At 37.8% G+C, this 21,582-nt stretch overlaps 1 protein-coding gene across 1 annotated transcript in view; it reads left to right on the forward strand.

The window, feature by feature from the left end:
* LOC308053212 (potassium voltage-gated channel subfamily KQT member 1-like) overlaps positions 1-21,582 on the forward strand; it is a gene marked incomplete at its 5' end in the record, with an annotated part of 492,142 nt that overhangs the window by 262,425 nt on the left and 208,135 nt on the right. The window contains 3 exons of the mRNA XM_080364037.1: positions 13,647-13,722; positions 17,248-17,342; positions 18,303-18,343. Of these exons, the coding sequence (XP_080220163.1) occupies positions 13,647-13,722; positions 17,248-17,342; positions 18,303-18,343 (212 nt within the window). The remainder of the gene's footprint in view (positions 1-13,646; positions 13,723-17,247; positions 17,343-18,302; positions 18,344-21,582) is intronic.

A 21,582-nucleotide genomic window follows, 5' to 3' on the forward strand; every position in this document is an offset into this window, starting at 1 on the left:
TTTTTTTCACAAAACTAAAACTGTGTTTTCTGTTGGATTAAATTCTGTATTTAACTCAAAAAGAAACCTTTTTCTCTTGCAGACATGCAAAATTAGCAGAGGACTAGGGTTATGAAGCTCCTAGAACAGGTCCTTCTGTCATTTAATATCACAATGGATCCACATTGTGAAATGCTTAGGTTCAATTATTTCCTCAGTTTTAAGGGATCTGAGCCTCTTTTTCCCCAGAAGCACACCGCACCACCAGATCACAGAATATGCTGGGTTTGAAGGCTAAGACTAGGTGTCACATTCACACTCTTCCACCGTGAAAGGAAACACCCACAGGGACAGGGGCTTAACCTCTTCTTGCATCAGCCAGTGAGTGCTTTAGCCACAAGGCTGGAGAGTCTCTTACAGTTCTTTGGCTCGGTGAACATTTAGTTATTCGATGCACAGTGGCGCAAGCCCAGCTGAGAGGAGAAGGGCAGAGCCTCAGGTGCCAAGGCTTTCTTCCCCATAAGTGAGGAAAAAGTAGTAGAAAGAAGGTGTTAAAAATAAGAGATCTTTAAAAAATGGCATTAAACAAAATCCTGGGTAGGTGGCTCTTTTATGTGCTAGTTTGTCAGATAAAAATCATCTTCACAGTTCTGTGAATATTTTCCCTGCTATATCCCAGTTCCTTACATTCTGAATTTGCAAATAATTGTGTGCTCACCCAAGGTGCTCTATAAAATTAATGATGCATAGAAAATATGCAATTTAATGTCATGAGCAGAATATTGTTCGTTCTGTCATAAACAGTTTTTAGAGTGAGAATGCATAGGAGCTAATAACAGATGTAGCATAAGCATATCATAATGTACAAATATGTATATATGCCAGTTTTGAAGAACTACTTTCTTACTTTCCATTCATCTTGGGAATACTAAAAATTAGTCCTTTTTTTTTATGTCCTTAGCTGTCTGCATGGTCTGAACAAGTTGAGAGGCCTGAGGAGTGTATTATGTTGATGTGTACATGGGCAGTTTTGGCAGACAGGAATGGAGTGGACTGTGTTGAACTGTGGATCAAACTGAACGTTGCCCTCGATGTGCCAGGGAAACAAATTCTCTCTGTTTGTGACAGAGAAAGAGCTGCTTTAAAGATTCTGTACTGGAAACTGTCCATCTCTTTGACCAAAAATAGCCACATAAGAAAAATAAGAAGAAAACCCCAACCTGATATTTACGAAATATTTGCCCCGACCTGTTCCCTTGGAAAAAAATGTATTTTGCTTCAGATAAGTGGTAGTATCAGATTATGTTGATTATTTCTTGCAAAACTCTACAGTTCAGGGAAATTATCAGCTATCACTCAGATCCAACTGGTTCACCAGGTTGTTAGCCACATGTCAGTGTTCTACTGAGGACAAATTTAAAGATATTTTTGAGTAGTATAAAATGGTTTTATTTCCTCTATAGTTCTCACAGCGTGAGGCTTGCAAAATGTATTATATCCTGTGTGCATGAGAAACACAAAGACTGAAGTGATGATAATATTAATTTTAAGATGGGGAGGGAGGCTTAAAATTTGAGACTAAGGGTTCATGGTTGAGAAGGCTCATAACAGCAGAGATGAACTATCACTGTGTTAAAATGTTCCTGTCTGATTCCTTGTTTGTCAGCCCCTGCTTCATGCCATGTGAAGTCAAGTGTCTGTGTTTCATGGAGTTCTGTGTAAATGTTTGTTGATTTCTATCTGTTCTGGTTTTATACTTCTGCCCTGAGGTTTGCTTTGAGTTTCAGATTTAGGCATACTGAAATTGTAAAAGTAAATTCACTTTAAATTGCAGTGTTTTAAGTGGTTTTTCTTCAAAGCCATGCCAAACCTCAGATTTTGCATAATTTCTTTTTGCATAATTTCCAAGTAAAAAGATGAATTGAGTCAGAGCTCCTTTGGAATGGGTTTGAAGTTTATATATTTATGAAGTTTTAGAAGTAAGAGAAGAAACATGTCCTTATTTCAGCTTCAAATGGACAGATGGTCATGACCTATTTCACATTTTTGAGCACTGAAATTTAGGTCTTGAGTATATGAATACTTGAGCTGCTGCCTCATCTTCACACTAAGTTCCTTCAGATCCAGAATAAAGCCAGTTCCTAATGGACAAGATAAAGCTAATTCGAGGCAACTTCTATATGTCCATTCCTGGGATAAAAAAAATAAATTCTGCTTCAGTGGGAGTCTCAATAGCATGGTTCTCAGTTTTTGTTTCATTCTTATACAGAACTTCCAAGAAGACTTGTCAGATTGTTGTCAGAGAACAGTGGAAATGTGTCAAATGAAATAAAGATCCCTTTGGGTTATTATTTCTTTCTTTGAACTTACTTCTGTATCTAGATCTTAAACATCATTGCTGACATAATTAATTGCTTGTATTATGTGTTCTAATTACAGGAATTCAGGTGGTTAGCCACCTAAATGAGTGCATAATTATTTAGAAACACTTTTGATTGCTGTACTGGCATTCTCAAGGCCCAATTAAAGAAAATAAAACAAAATCAAACAGAAAACAAAAACAAAACAAAACAAACAAAAAAACCCAACAACAACAACAAAAAAAACCACATCAAACAAAACACACACAAAATCAAAGCCTAAAATTTGAGACTTTGAAGCACTGATACTAATAGTTACTATCCTGTTAACTAGATCCACTTATATGTTCTCAATACTAAATAGATATATTTGCTTCTATTAGACCTCCATTTGCAACTTCAGTGAACATAGATCTGATGATCTTTGAAGTGGAAAAGAATTATTTAAAGTGGAGTTTTTCCATGAGAGAACTTTGAGTGGGAGAAGGAGTTTCGTGAATTTGATTTTGTAACAGAAGGAGTTAAAAAAAAATCGTTTGATGTAGCCACAGTTCAAAACACTGTGGTTGGTGGAAAATTGTGGAAGTCCGTATCAATGTTTAAACAATATCTGCTCAGCATAGTCTGCTGTTTCATAGGATCCACACCTTGGATGTGTCATTTTTTAATAGTATCCTGTAAACCAGCTAATGTCTTCTCTAAGGCACATGGTCTTCATTCTGCACCAGATGATGCAGTGTAGAGTATATGTCTTCAGGGTAGAGTTTCAGTTACTGGGACGAGAAAGGGCACAAACCAAAGAAAATGCATTCATTTCATAAGAGAATAAAATGTTTCCTTTCTGGAAACAAATGTGTATTAAAACAGGACAAAATGAAACATATTATCATTTCAGGCTCAAATACTTTTAGAATCTTTTGTTACATAATGACTTTTAAAATATTTTTCCTGTGAGTTAGAATGGGAACAAAGACAGGAAAATCAGAATTCCCCAGAGCATGAAGACAGAGATTTCCTCACTTATTTTGCAAAAAGTATTTTTCCTATTCTTTAATAGCGAGTCACGACCAATTAGTATATAAACACTTTCCTTCTGTTCATCTACTGGCTGAGCTAAACGTCTGCCAGAAAAAAATGCCAAGAGATAGCATCTTTTCCTAAAGGTAAAGAAAAAATGTAGAATCTTTGAACAGAAAGTAAGTTCTCAATAAGCAAGTGAAATATCTTGAAATAAGAAGCTCAGCAAAACTGCTTTCAGTGATAGTTTTGCAAAAGTGATGCTTGCAACATTTAGTAAGATATTTCTGTAGTAAACCATTGATAAGCACTGCACGTTTTTCAGTATTAGACAAGTGAGGCATGTAAGATTTTTGTGTATGTTCTTACATTAAATACAGGGTAGAAAAAGAAAAAAAGAGGTCATTATTTTTGTCTGGTTTTGAAATGCCAGTTCCTCTAATGGTAAAGAGATATTCTCTCTTGGTACACGGGTTTGTAAGAACTGGTGATGGAGCTCAAAAGCAGGTTGTGGCTTTGTGATGGGAGTTTGCAAGGCCATTGTGAGAATATATGTGTTTCTGACAAAACCTTTGAAAGGAAAATTTGAAGTTGATCAGATAGTAAGTCACATTTAAAGCTAGCTTTTGCAGATCTTTTCTGCTGGTATAAAGTGGTTATTGTGTACCAAAGTGCAATACAAGACATTAGGGGAGGGTAAGGTGATTTTATTTTAAAACTCTTGGTTTCAGTGGTTCACACTGTCATAATCATGGACACAGAAACGTGTGTATCCAAGCAGTCTGCCCACCATTCCTGCATCCCAGCTGTACGTATCCAGGTGGGGAGCTCAAGATTTTTTTGTGACAGCATAGAGGGTCAAGTGATGCTCTCTTCAGTCTTCATCGTGTCTGCTGGGATCTCCTCAGTATGGCGACCAGGTGCCAGTGAAACTTTCTTGCTTTTGGGAACCGACAGTGATCAGGATCTTTTACCTTTCCATGGTCTCCCACCTCTATATATCATTAGCATATATTCTCTGTCGTCTCTGTCCTTTTCAGGGTGTCTTAAGACTCCAGCCCTTTTCTGTGTTTTCCCACCATGACCTCTTAGTGGCTGGAGTTCTTTTTTCATTGTAGGTAGTTCCTGATTGTACACCATTCTTTGTGTTCCCACAAGCACCTGCCATACTCATAGGGCTTTTTGTGCTGTTTGTTTTACCCTTTCCAACAGTTCCACACACAGACTTTCCCATTCATTCTCCATTCCTGCCAGTCTAAGCATTTCCATTATGCATCTCTGTAGTTACTTGACAGCATGGCTTAAATCACAGGGAAAAAAAAAAAAAAAAAAAAGATAAAAATGGTTTGGGATTTCAGTCTCTCCTTGAAATTTCAAAGAAAGCAGCACATTTTCGTGCCTACACCAAAGCCTGGTTTCCCTGCCAGGCCAGAGGCAGTGCATCTGACACCCCTGAAGGTCCCTGGTACAAAGACAGGGTTGGAAAAGGCTAAAATTGCTGCTAGTCTAGTTGGAGGGAGGAGCCTACAAGCTGAATACTGACAAATCTAAATAAAAAAATAATGCACTTTTAAATAGTATATAGAGGTCTTATATCAAGGCCAGATACCTTTCTGGAAAGTTACTTTAGTCCTACATAAGGTTTTTGACTCAGGACAAGGTCAGCTGTGTGCAGTGCGATCCTCTGCACTGTTGAGCAGGTCACCTTCATGATGTAATGGTCCTGTCTGGCTTCAGATGCTGCGCATGTGTTGCATTGCTGAGCACCTGGTGAACAAGTAGCTAATTCCCAAATAGATTGCTCAGATGCTCAGGAGAGGAGGAGCAGAGGTTATGAAAGTGGAGACGGGAGAATGCCTTGGAAACCAGTTTCTGCTTAGGACACAGTGGCATGGCAGTTACCCCAAGCCTGCAGATCAGTTCTCCTTTTTTCTTATCATCATTAAGGGAAATACATATTGTCAATTCTTCTTCTTTTTTTTTTTTTTTTTTTTTTTTTTTTCCTTTTTTCCCTGCTGAGTCATTCTATAAATAAAATAGGTCTTCATTTGGGACAACCAATTGCCTTAAAATCCTCAGTGAAGTAAGCCTCATGACACCTCCATGACTTAAGTCACTTACTTCATAAATATATAAACTAGAGCATAGCCAGGTAAAAGGACGTGCACAAGATCACCCAGAGAGACAAAGGACAGCTAAATCAATCAATTCAAGAACCCAGAAGTTGTGTTTCCATAGCCCCTGCTGTAACTACTAAATCACAAGAGCTACTAAGGAAAGATCCTGCCAAAAGCTACTGGTTTTTGTTTTTTAAAACCATGAGAAACATTTTACTCTATTCCACTGGGTTTCTCCCTAGTACTTGGTGCAGATTAATTAATGACTTATATTTAAAATAAATGTAAAGCCTTGGGTAGCCCAAAAGCCATTGAAGTTTTAATTCTCAGAACTATCCCTTGTCTTGACTGTTACCCAGTTCTTATTCAGGCAAGATAGAAATTAAGATTAATGACCCCAAACAAACTGGTATTTCAGAGAATCAGTCTTTGCCAGGCATTATATTCTCATGACAGAAAATCATTGAGGCATAAATACAGTGCTCAGTCATTGGTGTATATTAACAACACCACGTTGTTCCCATAAATGCTGAATACAGTGAAGAGGAAAATGAAGTCTTAAAGTTCATTAATTTGAGCTGTGGCATTTTTTAAAGAGAGCAAACCAGAGCTCACAGAATAAGGCTGTAGCGTTCTAGTTCCCCCTGAATGGCTGTGAATGCTATTCGTGTTCCAGAAAGGCATCTCCTCTGCTGGGAGGTTGTTTGGACTTGGTGATGGCTGGTTGTCTGGTGCCTTTTACTAGCTCAGCATTCAGTTCTGTTGGCCTTTTTAAAAAGGCGAATTGATGAAGACCAAGTCTTAAAGAGAGAGAAGTGAAAAAATACCTTTATCTGCCAGGATCAGCAGCTGCTGTAATATGTGGGATTAAAACGTGTCATTGTCTGATGGCATTTGTTCACCTTCCAAGAAAGTAGTTGTGGCTAGATATTGTTTTCTAAGTAAATGAGTACTGGTGTAAAGAAGAGAGCATTTCACCTATTCTGGGACCAGAAGTAGTCATGGTACCGTGAGTACAAGAAGTTATTGTGGCAATTTCTAGCAGCAGTTTGCTCAGAGGGGGGGAAAAAAAATAAATAAATAAAAAAGAAATCTTTCTTTATTTTTATTTCCATAATGAAAAGACATCCCTATAACATCATCTTGTTTGTTCTGACACTGCAGGAAGAATGGAAGAAATAAAATGACAGAAAATAGCCCCAGAACTTTTATTTTGCTGCCAACAAAACATAGAGGAAAAATGTAACCAAAATATCCAATGATTACTTAACTCTCAGAGAGAGTTCAGCTGATAAATTGTTGTTCGAGGGCAGTTGGGCTTCCAGACACAAGAACGTTCTGTAGTAAGCTTAATTACTCATTTTAATTATGCATTTTAATTAGCAAGGGACTAACACAGAGCTTTTCTCTCACTTTCTCAATAAACTCACTTTGTAATATTACAGAACAAACTTGTAACTGAAGAATCCAACTGCCTAGAGTTGAGGAAAACAACTCAAAGTTCAAGGTGTTTTCTTCTTCATTAATTCACATTCAATGAGCAGGTTGCACGTACCTCTGATTATTTTCAGGAGCTTTCTATTTTTTTTTAATTTTGTTCATATACAACATAAAGAAAACATCCTGCCTTGCATCTTCTCCCAGCAGTGTTTATGTCAATATATTGTCTGGCCAGTTGCTCCCTATAAATTATGTCTTAGTTCTCCCTCTTCTAACAGTGTTTCTCCTCAGAGCTGTTCTTCTGTCCCTGCACTGTCTTCCCTGCCATAATCCCTAGGAGCACTGCTGTTGGAAATCTGCTTGCTTTCTTATGCACTTCAGGGAAGGCCAGGTTAGAGGGGCAAGTAGAAACAGAGACAATTAATTGCATTCTGGAATTAATTCAGAGAGGCATCAGTGTATATGGGGATGGATGGGTGGATGGATGGTTGGATGGACGGGAGTGACCAATGCCACAAAATCTTCAGCAAAAGAACCAAGTGCCAGAATTATAGCCCCTCATGAATATGTCACTTCTGTACTCATTTCTACTTTGCCTGGGACTGTACCTGCTGAGGAGGAATTTGCAGAGTCTGCAGCATTCCTTCATAAATTGAGGCTGTCAGTAGAGCTTGGTGAAGCCAAATAGGCCTCCAGGCTGCTCTGCTTTGAGAGAAGAAAATCCTAATTTATCTATGATTTTGAGCCAAATGTGACCTTGAAAGAAGTTCAGATAAGGATATGGTTAGAATGGAGATGTGGTAGGTTTAAGGTAGGATTCTGATTACGAATAATGGCAAAAATAAAGATGTGCCAACGTTTTTGGAAATGTTCTCTCATGTTTCAGTGCAAATGACATATTATAAAGTTTCCATCATGTAAGTGGTGGAAATTCTCCAAAAGTATCTGATCTTCACAAGGCTGTGATGAAATGTTACAAGTCTGGAAACCTCGTCTGTTACATTTATGTTGTACTTCTGTGCTGCTCCTGGCTTGGGATGAGCTCTGGAGTCGGAACCATTGCCTGACATTTCCAGGTGTTTCCATGTCAGGTTCAAGCTGAAACCTTCTCTTAACTTGAGCAGTTTAAAAGGCTCAAGGCATTTTGTCTGGCTTCACTTAGCTGAAGGCGGCACTGATTTTCTTTTCATTTATTGGTAGGAAGATTTTTCATTTGGACATTGTAAATTCCCTCACCATTTAAAACACATTATATAAGCCTCTTTTCTTTATGGTTCTTGTGATGAGAACCACCTCTGTTTACCATTTGTCTCCATCAATAGAAGGTCCACATACTGTGTGTGACTATATCTGGACTAACTGCTGCAACTTTCTGTAATAAACTCTCTAGTTTTATGTCCTTTATTGTTGCTGTTTTCCCACCCTTCTTGTCCTCCAACAATTTATTGTTGCATGCTGTCCATATGATGGGATAATTACATAGTTTAGCTACACTTGAATATAGGTGATATTCTTCTGTGCTAAACATTGCCCTTCACTAACAGTGGGATTCTGCAGTTTAGTGAAAAATCTCACTTCAGAAAATGAGTGGCCTATGCTATGTACATCTGGAGACAAAAAGTACCCTGTAACACCAACATCTATGTTTTACCACTGATTCTGGTAATGTTTTCAGTGCAAATAAGGCTAGCTTTATATTTTACCTAACAAAATACCAGCCCATTTGAGATGTGTGCATGAGAAAAATTAAAGTTATGACTGAGAAGCAAAATTCTTTCCAAGAAACATAGCCAGAAAGTGAATACTCTTAATCAAATGTGATGGGAAAACATGAAGGCAGATGGAGGGCTGAGCTTCTGAAATGACTTCTTTACACTTCAGTTACCATCACTGACTTAGTCACTGTGCTGGCAAGATTAACAACCCTGGAATAGATGATGATGTAGTTTACTCTGGGCAGGAGTTACATTATCCAATTACCAGTATTAAAATATAGTTAGTGTGACTTTATATGCATTTTGCTGCTAATGAATCAAAAGATAAATAAATGAAGCTCAGCAGTAATCCAAGTATTGTAAGCATGTATCCTCAAACCAGTTTTGCAAACTGGGACAGAGAGCTATAATTGGCCTTGCTGAAGTGGCTTTTATTTTCCACAGTTCATGATCAAAGTAGTTACATTACACTGACTAACTCTTCTAATTCATGACACCTGAATAAATGGCAGGAAAAGCAGCCTGGAATGCACGTTCTCCTATCTGCTGCCATCTTGCAGTGCAGCCTGAATAAAGTCCTTCTCCTTATCTCTACACTGAAGTCAACTCTAATGATTAAAAGATGCTTTTGGACTGAAAGGTGCATCACACTGATAACAGGCTTGTGTGGAGACATGAGCTGTGTCTCAGCATGCTCTGGAACTGTTGTAACTTTGCCTGGGTTTAGGGTCCATTTCTATATCTGTTTTTCACTTAAAATATTCCCTGGCTGTTCCAAAACATATTAAGCTAAAAGTTGTTGAACTCCATACAAAAGAAGAAAAGAAGTATGTCTGAACTGGCCAACACAAGCTTTTAATAAACAGAGTACTATATAAAATAAAATTTTTAAAAATCCCTATGGATAGTTTCCAGAGTTGATTTGGATTTGATCATCACTGTTTCCTCCTCTGGTTCAGTTATTTTCAACTGAAAATGTCTGGCTTCTTTGGCTTAAGCTACTGCCTTCGTGCAGTTGGAATAAATAAATAAATAAAGTAGGTAAGTAAGTAAGTAAGTCTTTAATGCATCAAAGTGTTTAAAGCTAAAAGTAGTGACTTTTCACAGTGCTCTCTGAGCCACAAGCACAGGAGCAAACCTGGGGCTGCAACACCTCCTCAGCACACCATCATCCCGCTGGGCTCTGCAGCTACATAGACTCAAAACCTGCAGAGGAGAAGGTCAGGTCAGCCAGCAACAAGGGGCCCCTTTCCTCCTCATCCACTCAAACAGTTGCTGGGGAGTTACTCAGCATCACATCAGGCTGGGGGCTGCCTGTTAACATACATGTTCCAGGCCCTCCACCTGCCCTTCTTTTTCCCTGCCCTACCACAGGGATGTGACAGCCCAGGAGTGCATCAGCCAAACTAGGAAAGACTCATTGTAGTTGAAGATAGGTTTGACTGCCTTTAAAACTGAGCATCGTTCTGAGCAATCAGGTAACAGAGAGGTAAGGAACACATGCTGTTGCATGTCCAAGGCTTGGGTCCCACTTGAGGACATAGTTATAGATGATGTCAGTATCATTTAATGGATCCAAGTACATGTTATTTCAGCAGACATTTCATGGTATCCGTTGTAGTTACAGATGTTATGAACTTCCATTATTAATTTCTTAGTGTGCTCATAACTTTCCAGAACCATGATCACCTAATCTTGTTCTCGTCATTTTATTCTCCTTTATAGTCCTTCCAGGAAAGGTTTTAACAAAACCTTCTTACTTATTGTTTAGGTTAAAAGATGGGAAAGTACTCCATTGTTTGTCAATAAATCTCTAATCATATTCTTTTGAGCAAAACATAGACAAAAACATCCAATAATAACATGCCACCTCAGCATGGACCCATCCTTACCAGGTCTAGAGTATGATTGGTTTTATGGGTAAAGCTTTGAAACAATTTAAATAATTTTTAATATACTGGAGAGCATCTCCTACTGTGTGTGTGTGCCACTGCCCTCTGCTGCACAGAGGCAGGAGAGCTTGCCTGCTTTCATAGGGGCAGAGGTGTAGTCACTGATTCACCCATATTCCTCCTTAGAGTAAGTGCTCAGGTCCTGCTGACTTCATCTGGGGGCTAGAGCTATGAAAGTAGTTAAATCTTCACCTCCATGGGAGTTAGACACCATAATACCTGTGAAGATGTGTCCATTTCTGTCTTCTGTCAGTAGAATATACCACACAGAAAGATTGTGCAAGTATGGTGTCCACCACAACCCCCTAGGTTGTTGTTTCATGAGCTGCATGTCTCAAAATGTCTCAGAAGTTCACTGCAAGCAGTGTTGTGTTTCTGCTGGGGATTACTAAAGCAGGACCTAAAGCACCTCTGTCCTTTTGTTGTCTCCAATCATATGCTCCTGGCACATAACACACAGACACCCTCCAGGCTGAAATGGTTTTGCCCAATCCAAATTTTAGGGCTAAAATATAAGGATTAGCAGAATAAATGCTTTGGGTTAAATACAGGGATAAATGTAACCCAGCCAGTAATAGGTGTAATTATCCATTCTGGACATCAGTGCTAGGTAACTACGAAAATCCAGTAACGTCTCCAAAAATGTTTAGGATCACGGGCAGCCACACTGCCACAACCCCCCGCTGGGAGGACAGCCCTGCTTATGATACAGAGCAGGAACTTCAACTCATCTGCAGCTGCTCTCTGTCATCTACAGCTGCTATACTTCTTATGGATTTATAGGGGCAATTAAGATAACACATCTATATATCTCAGTCTATGGATTTGCACCTTTTCATGCTGTATTTTTTTATTAAAGCCAGATTTCATGTAGCTTTGTCTCTCAGTTTAATACTAGTGACCAACAAATCTGAACAGTAACTTATTTTTCAAAACTTGCTCCCAATGAGATTGGGGTAAATTTCCCAGTTGGAACAGGCCACTATCAAGTGCTTTTGAGTCACAGTCAGGTGATTTTCCTTGCTTTATTTCACAAATAAATAGTTTTTCTCTCTAAAAATGATACTTGTTCAGTTGTGCATCAGGTTCGAAGAGTCAGCCTCATGGTTTTGGACACTTAAATTTGGTAATACATTAGAGAAAGTTCTGTAGCCCTGATTTCTTCTGAAGGAGGGCAATTAGGAGGAAAATACTTCCTTGTTTTATTTCCATCTCTGACTTCTTCAAGCATGTCTATTTGAGGCTGTTTAGACAATACATGAACTATTTCTCATGGATTACGCTAAAAACACCCAAAAATCTTAAGCATATGTATATGGAGTTTCACATCATATAGAGTGAGGGGGTAATTTCAAGCTTTTGTCTTAACTAGTACACAAAGAAAACAGTATAAACCCTAAACCTTAAATTGTACTTATGTTCTGATTGCAAATATATATGTATATATATATACATATATAGAGAGAGAACTTGTACAAGCTGACAGACAAAGATTTCTCTATCAAATATGTGCCATTCGCGAGCAAAATGCTGTTGCTATTCTAGTCACTGGCTGCAGGAGCTCAGCTGGGGCCCTGATTGTCAATCTGTGAGCTATTCTTTCACTATAATAAAGATCCTGTAGGCTAAACTACTAGTAGGCCATCGGTGACACTTCTGAAATCCCTTTGATGGGCTTACACAAATGCAAAGATTCGTACTTAGCAATGGTGCTGATGGTATAGAAGTTCTTGAATCTGCTCACCCTGTGTTGTCTTCTGTGTGTTTGCATGTATGAGTGTGTGTACATGTGCATGAATATACATAGATATTTGAAGTGTGAGGATTTATGCAGTATAACCTGAGTTTCATGCATATTTTTGCATGTTTTTAATATTAAACTAGGAAGAAGAAGAAGAAGGTGCTTAAAGCTTATTTTTAAAGCCCTCTTCCTGTAGTATCTCACCCAATCAGAAGCACTAATTTTATCAAAGAGAAATTATAAAAATGAAAAATTATGCTAGTTCTTAAATACAGTCCCTGTTTGTTTAGCTTTTATTTATTTCACTTTGAAATAATGCACTGTAATCTTTCCACTTTTTAAAGACTTTATCTCTGAAATGTAGCATCTAAGTAGGTGGCATTTTCCCTGGTCAGATATACTGGGAAGAAGCAGAGATTGTGTTTTCAGGGGACTTGGGAAACTTACTGGCAAACTTTCCTAGGCTTATCATCACATATTCAAGATGATGTCTATATAGAACATAGACTTCCTAACAATGCTGCTTCCTTAGAAGGAAAATTTTGTTTTCTCTGTTTCACTCTTTTTTAATAAATGAAGAAGTCCATGGGGAAGGAGTCAGTCCTTAAATAAAATACTTATTCTTATAATTACCATATTCCTGTTTCCTTTCTGCCCTATCCAAAATTCACGGTAAATAAGAGGGTGTGGTAATTAATTGCAAGCTGAATGGCACAACTAATGTTATGCAAATACAGTGTCCTCTGAGCAAAGTGATATTGCAAAGTTATAGTATGTCAAGTTCTGTGTTTGAATACCAATACAGCCACATGTACACAAAGACTTGTGTGCCAAGAGGGTGTGTTTTGTTAGCTTTATTTTTTTTTTAGATGGGATACTTCAATGTTCCTTTCCTTCCTAGAGAATTTCAAGTACTTTTTAAAGGGCTTAATTTCTGTGCAATAGGGCTTATGGGCAAACAGTCAATAAAAACAAAATAAGGAATACAGTCATGGTTCTAAAAACATTCCACATTCTTCAAACTGATGCGAATTGTGTGCATTGACAGTAATCCTGTCTAATCCCCTCCACACATGTAATCTTTGTACACCTGCTTTCGTTGTCTCACTTACCAGTTTTTTATACTTAGAACCACAATATACAAGACGGTACAGCAACAGAATAAAATGCACATGTACACGCAGTGTGTAATGGCACAATTTTGCACTGCAGACATATAACATACTTTTAGGCTTTGGTGCTTAGAGTCAACATCTTCCATTAAGTTATTTTTCTTGCCTTTTTTCCCCCCACTGGTGCATGTTTGTATTTGTGTTTCTTGGCAGTTTAACTGAAGCGCATCGAACAGCTGTAAAAGTCATCAGGAGGATGCAGTATTTTGTAGCCAGAAGAAAATTTCAGGTAAGAAGCACCATTAAACATAAATACAAATTGTAGGCTTAAGTATATGACACTGAAAGTGCTCTGACAGTTAACTTGGTTTTGTGCCTGAGATTGTAATAAGTCAAATGTACTGTTTAGGGCCTTGGCCTCATACTTAGCTTATGTGGATTTTTTCATAGCAAGGGCAAAACTATCAACTATCTATGGGTATTGTATCATATGAAAAACTTCTGAATTTGTGGAGTCAGCATAGTTACTTTTCACTTCTCATTTTCACTGCATTTGTTTTGTTGGGGTTCTGTTTGTTTTACTGTACTGACTAATATATGAACTACTTACCCACCTGCTACAAGAACCGAAGAAAAGACTCTGTTGAAGTGTCTGCTAAAATACTGTTACTGTCTATACTGATCATTTAATGACTGGTTCAAGAATGTTCAACTAATTGTGTGCAATAAATGGCTGACAGATCAATAGACCTTAATGATGATCACAATGCTGTGTAAAACTGCTTTCAGCTTTACAGGCCACATTTCCAAATTTGTTTCCCAGAATGGGACATCATAGAGAGACTTTATTTTGCAACATCATGAGGCATCTGCCCTCTATAAATTTGCTGTCTTTATGAAGTCTTAAGTTAAATTTCTCCATCAGGTTGCAAAGTACTCCAAGTAGATGTGCTTATTTTGCCAGTTTAGTAAGGCCTATTATGATAAAACTTGTTTGGAATGTGACTCTGATATCATCATTCTCATCACTCATGTGCTGGTGAAGTGATGGAAATGAATAATTAACTCCTGAATTGATTTTCAAAGCTCCTTTCATTTCCATCTGAAAGTTCATGCTGTTTTGTCCAAGATGGTCCACTGCAAGTTAATCAACTTTCGTAATTCTTTTGAAGAGGTTTTAAAAAGATAAAACAAGAACCTAAATTTCAAGCAAGTTTGTTTACAGCTGAGCACTTAATTGCAAGGGTTAGAAGTCTGAGATAAGCTCACAGCAGTCCAAAGGCTCTGAATTAGAGGAGACAGAATAGCACATACATTTCCCAAGCTCATGGCAGAAATTTATCTATAGCTGGCCTTACCTTATGAAAACGAGGATAAGTCATTTTGTTTAACTCAGCACACACGAGGAGAGCAGAATTGCATTGTAAATACACCAGAGGGATAAATACTATGGGGGAAAAAAAATTAAAGACGTAATTCCTGGAAAATAAAATCGGTATATAAATTAGTTAGGATTAAATTAGGAGATTTCAAACCACCAGAGACCTAATGTTGTGGAGCTGTCAGCCAACAGCAGCCATACCAAACCCTAAAAACTGAACTTGTTCAGTCTATGGAGAGGAATCTCTGAGTTTGTGTTAGTGACAGGAAAAAAGAAGGAATTTTCTTGCATTTTTTTCTTTCTTGAAGCTGTGAAATAGAGTTTATAGGACTCCCCATGCTAATTAGATTTTGGAAGTTCGAAACTGGGTAATATTATTTAGAGTTTTGCATTAGGAGTTCTAAGCTTGCTGGATGTAGACTGCTGAGCCCTAATGGCCAGGATTTGGGATTATGAACAGAATGAAAGTTAAAGAAGTTCTTCAAGCTCTCCATTTACTAAACCTCCCTGGAAGCCCATTACTTCCCTTCTTAAGTTGTATTGTACTAGCATTTCTTAATAAAAACATGACAAGAGATTGTGCCAAAGTTTGGCAGCACATAAGATGCTCGGATCTAAAACGTTATGGGAAAAGAAGAGAGGAAAATGGTGAAAGTTGGAAGGATATTTTGATTATGCCTTAGAGAGGACTCAGGCAGACTGCAGTGTACGGTACTTTGCAACTATAGAATTCAAAGCTGATGATTTGTTAAAAGGGATAACAGATAGAGGACTTCTTTTGAGGGAGAAAGGAAATTTAATTTGGAATGAGTGGAATTAATTATGCACATAGTAGCCCATGGGATTGAGGGGAGGGAGGTGGGAAAAATCCCCAGCACATCTTGGCTCTGCGCCATGCATCATGTTTAAATAGAGAGTGTCCAAAGAAAAGGACAGAGGATCTAGCCAAAATGCTCTCAAAGCATCTCCACTAGTCGATCTAAAGAGTGATACTGGCACTGCTTCTCTGGGTGAAGACAATAGGCTGCTTTTCTGGCCAGAAATAGTGATGTGTCAGCGTCTGCAAAAAGTGAAGCTGGGGAAGGAAAAAAAAAAAAAGGCAATAAACTGAAAGCTGAAACCTCCCTCCCCCGCAAAGTATTTCTTCTCACAAATGCACATAAAAGTTGATGCACACTACCAAAATGATGAACTCTTCTGAAAGTAATAATGCAGGTAAGTGATGATGGCCGAGCACAAGGAAAACATTTTATCACAAAGAGCTTTTGCTTCTCCATTCATTTTGCAGGATTTTTTTCCATTCCAGTTCCATGCTTTAATTTGAAATTTCTAGGATCCTGTGGCTGCCTTCCAAGCATGACTCCAGCACATACTGTAGGTGTCCAATGCATGTGTGCAGTGGTGCATGTTAATGGCTCTGGCTGAAGCTGTGACAGTGGAAACAGACAACAAGATGACTAATGAGCTGTTGTCAGTAATTTCCAATTACTAGATTTGCAGTTTACCTTTCTTTTTTTCTTCTTTTCTTGAGTTGGAGCCAAAAAGTAGACATCTTGCCCCACATTTCCCATAGGGGTTTGGTATGGCTCTGAAAAGCCTGGTATTTTTGAAAGGACAGCATTTATGCTTATTCTGCCACATGCACAAGTTACTTTTACTTGATAAAATTTTACAATGCTATGCTGTGTATAATCGCATAGTTTTATGCAAATTCTCTAGACTTGTTTCAAAATTCTGCCTTGGTAGTTACAACAAGAAATCACAGCTTGGGAAGCATCTGGATTCTCATCAGAATGGGAATAAAACTAGGCAGATGGCAGGTTTTTTATCTGAACTTTTTTATTTACTCGAATTGCGTATTTTTTTTTCTGACTTAGTGGGTAACATTAAAGACAAAAAAGTGCAAACAAAATCTACGTGCAACAGTCATCAGACTTATGCAAAGCATCTGTCCTCCCAGTTGCTTAAGCAATAATATTTCTGTCACCAGACATCTTTAGTCTTTAGAGGCGTTTGATTCCGGGTCCAAGTGTTATGAATTGGGCTAGTCTCCGTGTTTCAGTCCTCTGACATTATGATTAACATATGGTTTTGGAATGAGCCAAGAAATATCACACATGGTAGCCTTAGATAAATCATATATCTTGGTTTTGTGTTTTTTAAATACACTGTGAAGGTCTAATATTTTGCTCAGTATGAAGTAACATGAAGACATGACTCTTAACTGACAGTGATGAGAATCATTTGGCTGCGTCTCCACAATAAATATGCACTCCTACAATGCCTGCTTATGTTTTATTCATTGCAACAGCCATTTCAAAATGGAAAGCAAATAGTCTCTGGAAGATAAAAAGTAGAATGATGGTGTGTCTGAAATAAACTGAAGTTTAAACTATGCTTACCTTTCAACCTCACGTATGACTTATTTCACAGCAAGCTCGGAAACCGTATGATGTACGCGATGTGATTGAACAGTACTCACAAGGACACCTCAATATGATGGTTCGGATAAAAGAACTTCAAAGAAGGTAGGCCCTGTCTACCTCATGAAATATTTGATTTCTCTGGTGCCAGCTGGCTTTAGGGGAGATGTGTTCTTAATGAACAGTAATTGTCCAAAATTGCAAGCACAACAGGGAGCACAATATCTAGAGGATTTAACTTGGAGCCATTTTTAACCCTTTTTATGACCAAGTTCACAATCCTCCTCCCCTCTTCCTCCAAATTATATAAATTAGAAGAAATTATTAAGGTGCATGCTGTGAAGTTTATAGTATGAAGTGACCTTTTCTGCTCTCTTTTTAGTAAAGGAAAACTTTTCAAATAATGATTTACCTTTCTATCCAGGCTCTATGGTTCTCTGCATCTGAGAGAAATCTGTTTCACTTGTGCTTCCTTCTCTATCTGGAACTTTTCCCTTCCCAAATTCCTCCTTGCACATGCTTCCTCCGAGTTTGGGGATCACAGCTGAAATATTTTGTCACAAAATTATTCTCTTCTGTTTCAGCACAAAGTCCTTTTCTCTTTACAAATTAACACTGTGGACTGGGACACCGGAATGAACTCCTCTGGCCCTTAAACGAAAAAAAAAAAAATCCTATTGAACGGAATCTACTGTGTCAACATATATAGTTATTAAATCCACCTGCATGAGATTCAAAGAGTAGTTGCAAATGTTATTAAGAAGCCATTCTGTTTGTATAGTCTTTGTTATTAGATTACATATGACACAGAAGAACTGTATTTTAGTTACAACATGAAAGTATAAGAAATAAAACATTAATGAAAATAATAATAATATGATTTGATTTTGGAAAAAACTGAAGAACTTACTGCTGATGGTATGTGTAGAAAGTCATAGTAGTGTCTTGTTTTTACTTGCTTTTTTTTTTATGTTTAAAGCTACTGCAAATTCTCTGCTTTTCTGAGCAAGAAATTTTAAGTTACTGGGTAACTAAGCTGTTGGTAATGCTCTTTTTGCTTTTCAGATTGGACCATTCTTTGGGAAAGCCAGGCCTTTTCCTCCCAGGTATAGTGACTGCATTTTATATAAAATGATTAGCTCCATAACTTTGTGAAAATACCCATGGCTATAATAATAAGGATTTATAATCCAGCCAATAATGTGTGAATATATAATTCTGTTCATAAGCCCTGGAATGACTATAGAACAATAAATACCTTTCATTCAGGTGGTAGTGGAATAAATGGAAATTAAGAAAAAGTGTTAAAAATGTATATCGATTCATGATGACTTGGAAACACATTGCTGGAAAATTTTCCACAAAAATATTCTTTCTAAATCCTTTGTGCTGACATTTGAATACCTGTTGGTTCCATTTAAAAAGCTTTATTCCTTTCTGAACAGCCTGTGGATTTTAGTTTTGGAAAGCTCAAAGGAAGATCAGAAGTATCATTCGGGAAGAACTGGGGTAGCCTTGAAAGCTGGAGTGATAGAAGGGGCAGGAAATACAATCATTAAAAAAGCAAGATCAGGCACAGGACAAATAATTTAGAAAAATCTCTTACATGTTGGTAGTGGTGTACAGTCTAGTATTTTTTATGGGAAAGAGAGGCCTGGTATGCTGTTTAATTGTAAGCAAATGCCAACTGAATGTAAGAAAATGGTGTGATATATCCATGAAAAATTAATCTGATCCTAGGATGAAGAAGGAGATTTTCAAGACATACAGGGAAGTATACATGTCTTTGCATGTGACTGAAGTAAGGCCTTAGGTGGCATATTGTGCAAAATTCTTATTTCATATCTTCAGAAAAGACTAACTGTAAAAAAAAAAAAAAAAAAAAGAAAGAAGAAATACTAGGATGGCTAGTGAAAGGAGAACCTATTCCATTAGTGAGGAACAGAAATTTGTTCTTTTCAACCTAGCAAAATATAGGGCTGGAAAGGGTTGTCTGTTAATTCTGCAATAGGAGTAATTACCTGGGAGGCAAAAGAAATACATAAGGGAAAGGACCGTGCAAGCAGAAGAACAAGCATTTGTGAACTGGTCATAAATGTATTTTAGCCGAAAACTTAAGAGAATTCCCTGGCTGTGCACAGCAGTGAGATTCTGGGAAAACCTTGTGGTGGAACTCATGAAGATTAGAAAACCGAGTTCCTGTATGGGAAGAACAGAAAGAAACAGTCATTTTTTTATCACAAGAGATTTCGTTCAAATTTTCAGAGGCCCTGCCTCATTCTCTGTCCTTACAAGCTTGAAAGTGACTAACTGAAATCCCATATCACTGAGTGACTTTGAGCACTCATGATTGTAAGTGTAACTGAGGGTGCCTGAGCACTCATGATTGTAAGTGTAACTGAGGGTGTCAAAGTTATTTCAGAGCCTTTGAAAATCCCATGTTATCAGTGGTCAAAATGGTTTACAATATCGGAATGAGGAGCATCTTTCAAAACACATTTTTAACATCTAATTGCTGCAGAAGACTCTGTAGTATAACCTTCTTCCCCTGTATCTTAGCTGGTATTTGATGACAGGAAAAACACCCATCTCCTCGAATACATCTATAAATATCAATGCTTGGGAACTCATTCCACATTGTGCAAGCTAAATTTACTGGAGAACTTTGATTACGTTAAAGAATGTATTATTTTATTTCAAAAGTAATGGAACCAAATTAGAACTATAATTTGTGCTAAAAAAAAAAAATAGTTTCAGAGGTATTTTTTATGAAACAGCCTCTTGTTTCAGAGGTGAGAGTAGTTAGAATTGTTGGCTGCAAAGAAGCTAATTGTGAAATGATTTTCTGAGCAGCTTGGTACGCTGAATAGGTTCAGGAAGTCTAGTGACCAAATTTTGGGTCAAAAGGGCAATAGCAAGCATTGAGAGGACCTTAGATGGGTCTGTGGATTTGAACAAGTGTTCAAAGTGTTCATGTGTTGAAGAGTCTAAAGTACTGAGGAAGAACCATGGGTTTGTGTTGATGACGGATTCAGTCCTGGGCAACTAATATGCAAAGCCTACACTAGAACATTGGACAGCAAAAGCAAGGTGAATGATCTGCTTGTAGGACTGAGGTTACACAGCAACTTGCTGTACCAGCCATGTCCTGCAGTGGCTGTCAATGCAACCCCAGATGATCAAGGGGAAAAAAAAAAAAAGTTCAAGTCAATATCTGACATGTCTTTTATCACTCATTATCATTTTTTTAATCAAAAATTATTGCTTTGACTTAATATGTGGAAAAAACCCCACTGGCTTCCAGAGGTAAGATAAGTCGGGGTAGCCTCATATTCAGAATTCATAATGGATGTCTTACGGGGGAGAGCATCATAGGATTTCAGAGATATTTAGGAAATCCATAATCTATGCTCAGGAGAAGATTATGGCATCTGTGTCCATGCAACTCGTTTCCCTTGTTAGTCCTTTCTTGCAAAATTACTGCTGAATAGCTGCTTTGAGACAGCTCTCTTAGATACAAAAGCATGATGGCCCTGCTAAGAATGATGTCTACCTCCACAGCATGCCAAATCTAAAAAGTCATACCTCCTGCAAAAAAATATGGATCTGCCCTCAAACTGACTGAGTAAATACTGACTGGGAAAAGGGTTGTTTGAGATGGAAAACCTTTTAAGCTCAGTTAGGAGTCTACGAGACCAAAACCAAAAGTTACTTGATACAGTAGTTATTTTATCTAAACCTCCCACAAATCCAAAAATAAGATAAGTGGTTCCAGATAAACAGTCTGCAGAACTAAAACTAGGCTTAGATCATTAGTCCTCATATTACCTAACCCACCAATAATCAAGTGATGAACAGTGATGAATGGTTGTAGTATCGCTCTGTTTTGGGGGGAAACAAACTCTTGCAGTGCCCTTCTCCTCTTGAAAAAGCGTTCTTCCTGAGCTTTCCTCAGAATGGATGGCTTATTCTACATTGAAAATGTATTTTCAATATGATATTTTTACAGTTCAAGGCACTGCTAAGAATCTCATTTGTAAACAATAGGGGTGTTTCCTCCAGAATGTGTTATTCTCATATTGATGGCAAGCAAAAGTGAAATGACAATGCAAAGAAAATTAAACTGCCAAGAACAAAAACATGAGAAGAATTTTCCTTTCCAGCTCCTTTTTTTTTTTCCTGTTTTATTATACTCCCATTCAAAGAATCTTAAGGTCTTATTCCAAGCCTGTTGAAATGAATGGGAGTCTTTCCAGTGACCTCAGTGAGTTTTAGATCAGGCTGTTACTGAAACCCTGTTGTCAACTCTGATAATATTATAAGAAGTAATTGCAGTGTGTCTATA

Source organism: Nesoenas mayeri (assembly GCF_963082525.1).
Source record: "Nesoenas mayeri genome assembly, chromosome: 1".
In the NCBI taxonomy this organism is placed as follows: domain Eukaryota; kingdom Metazoa; phylum Chordata; class Aves; order Columbiformes; family Columbidae; genus Nesoenas; species Nesoenas mayeri.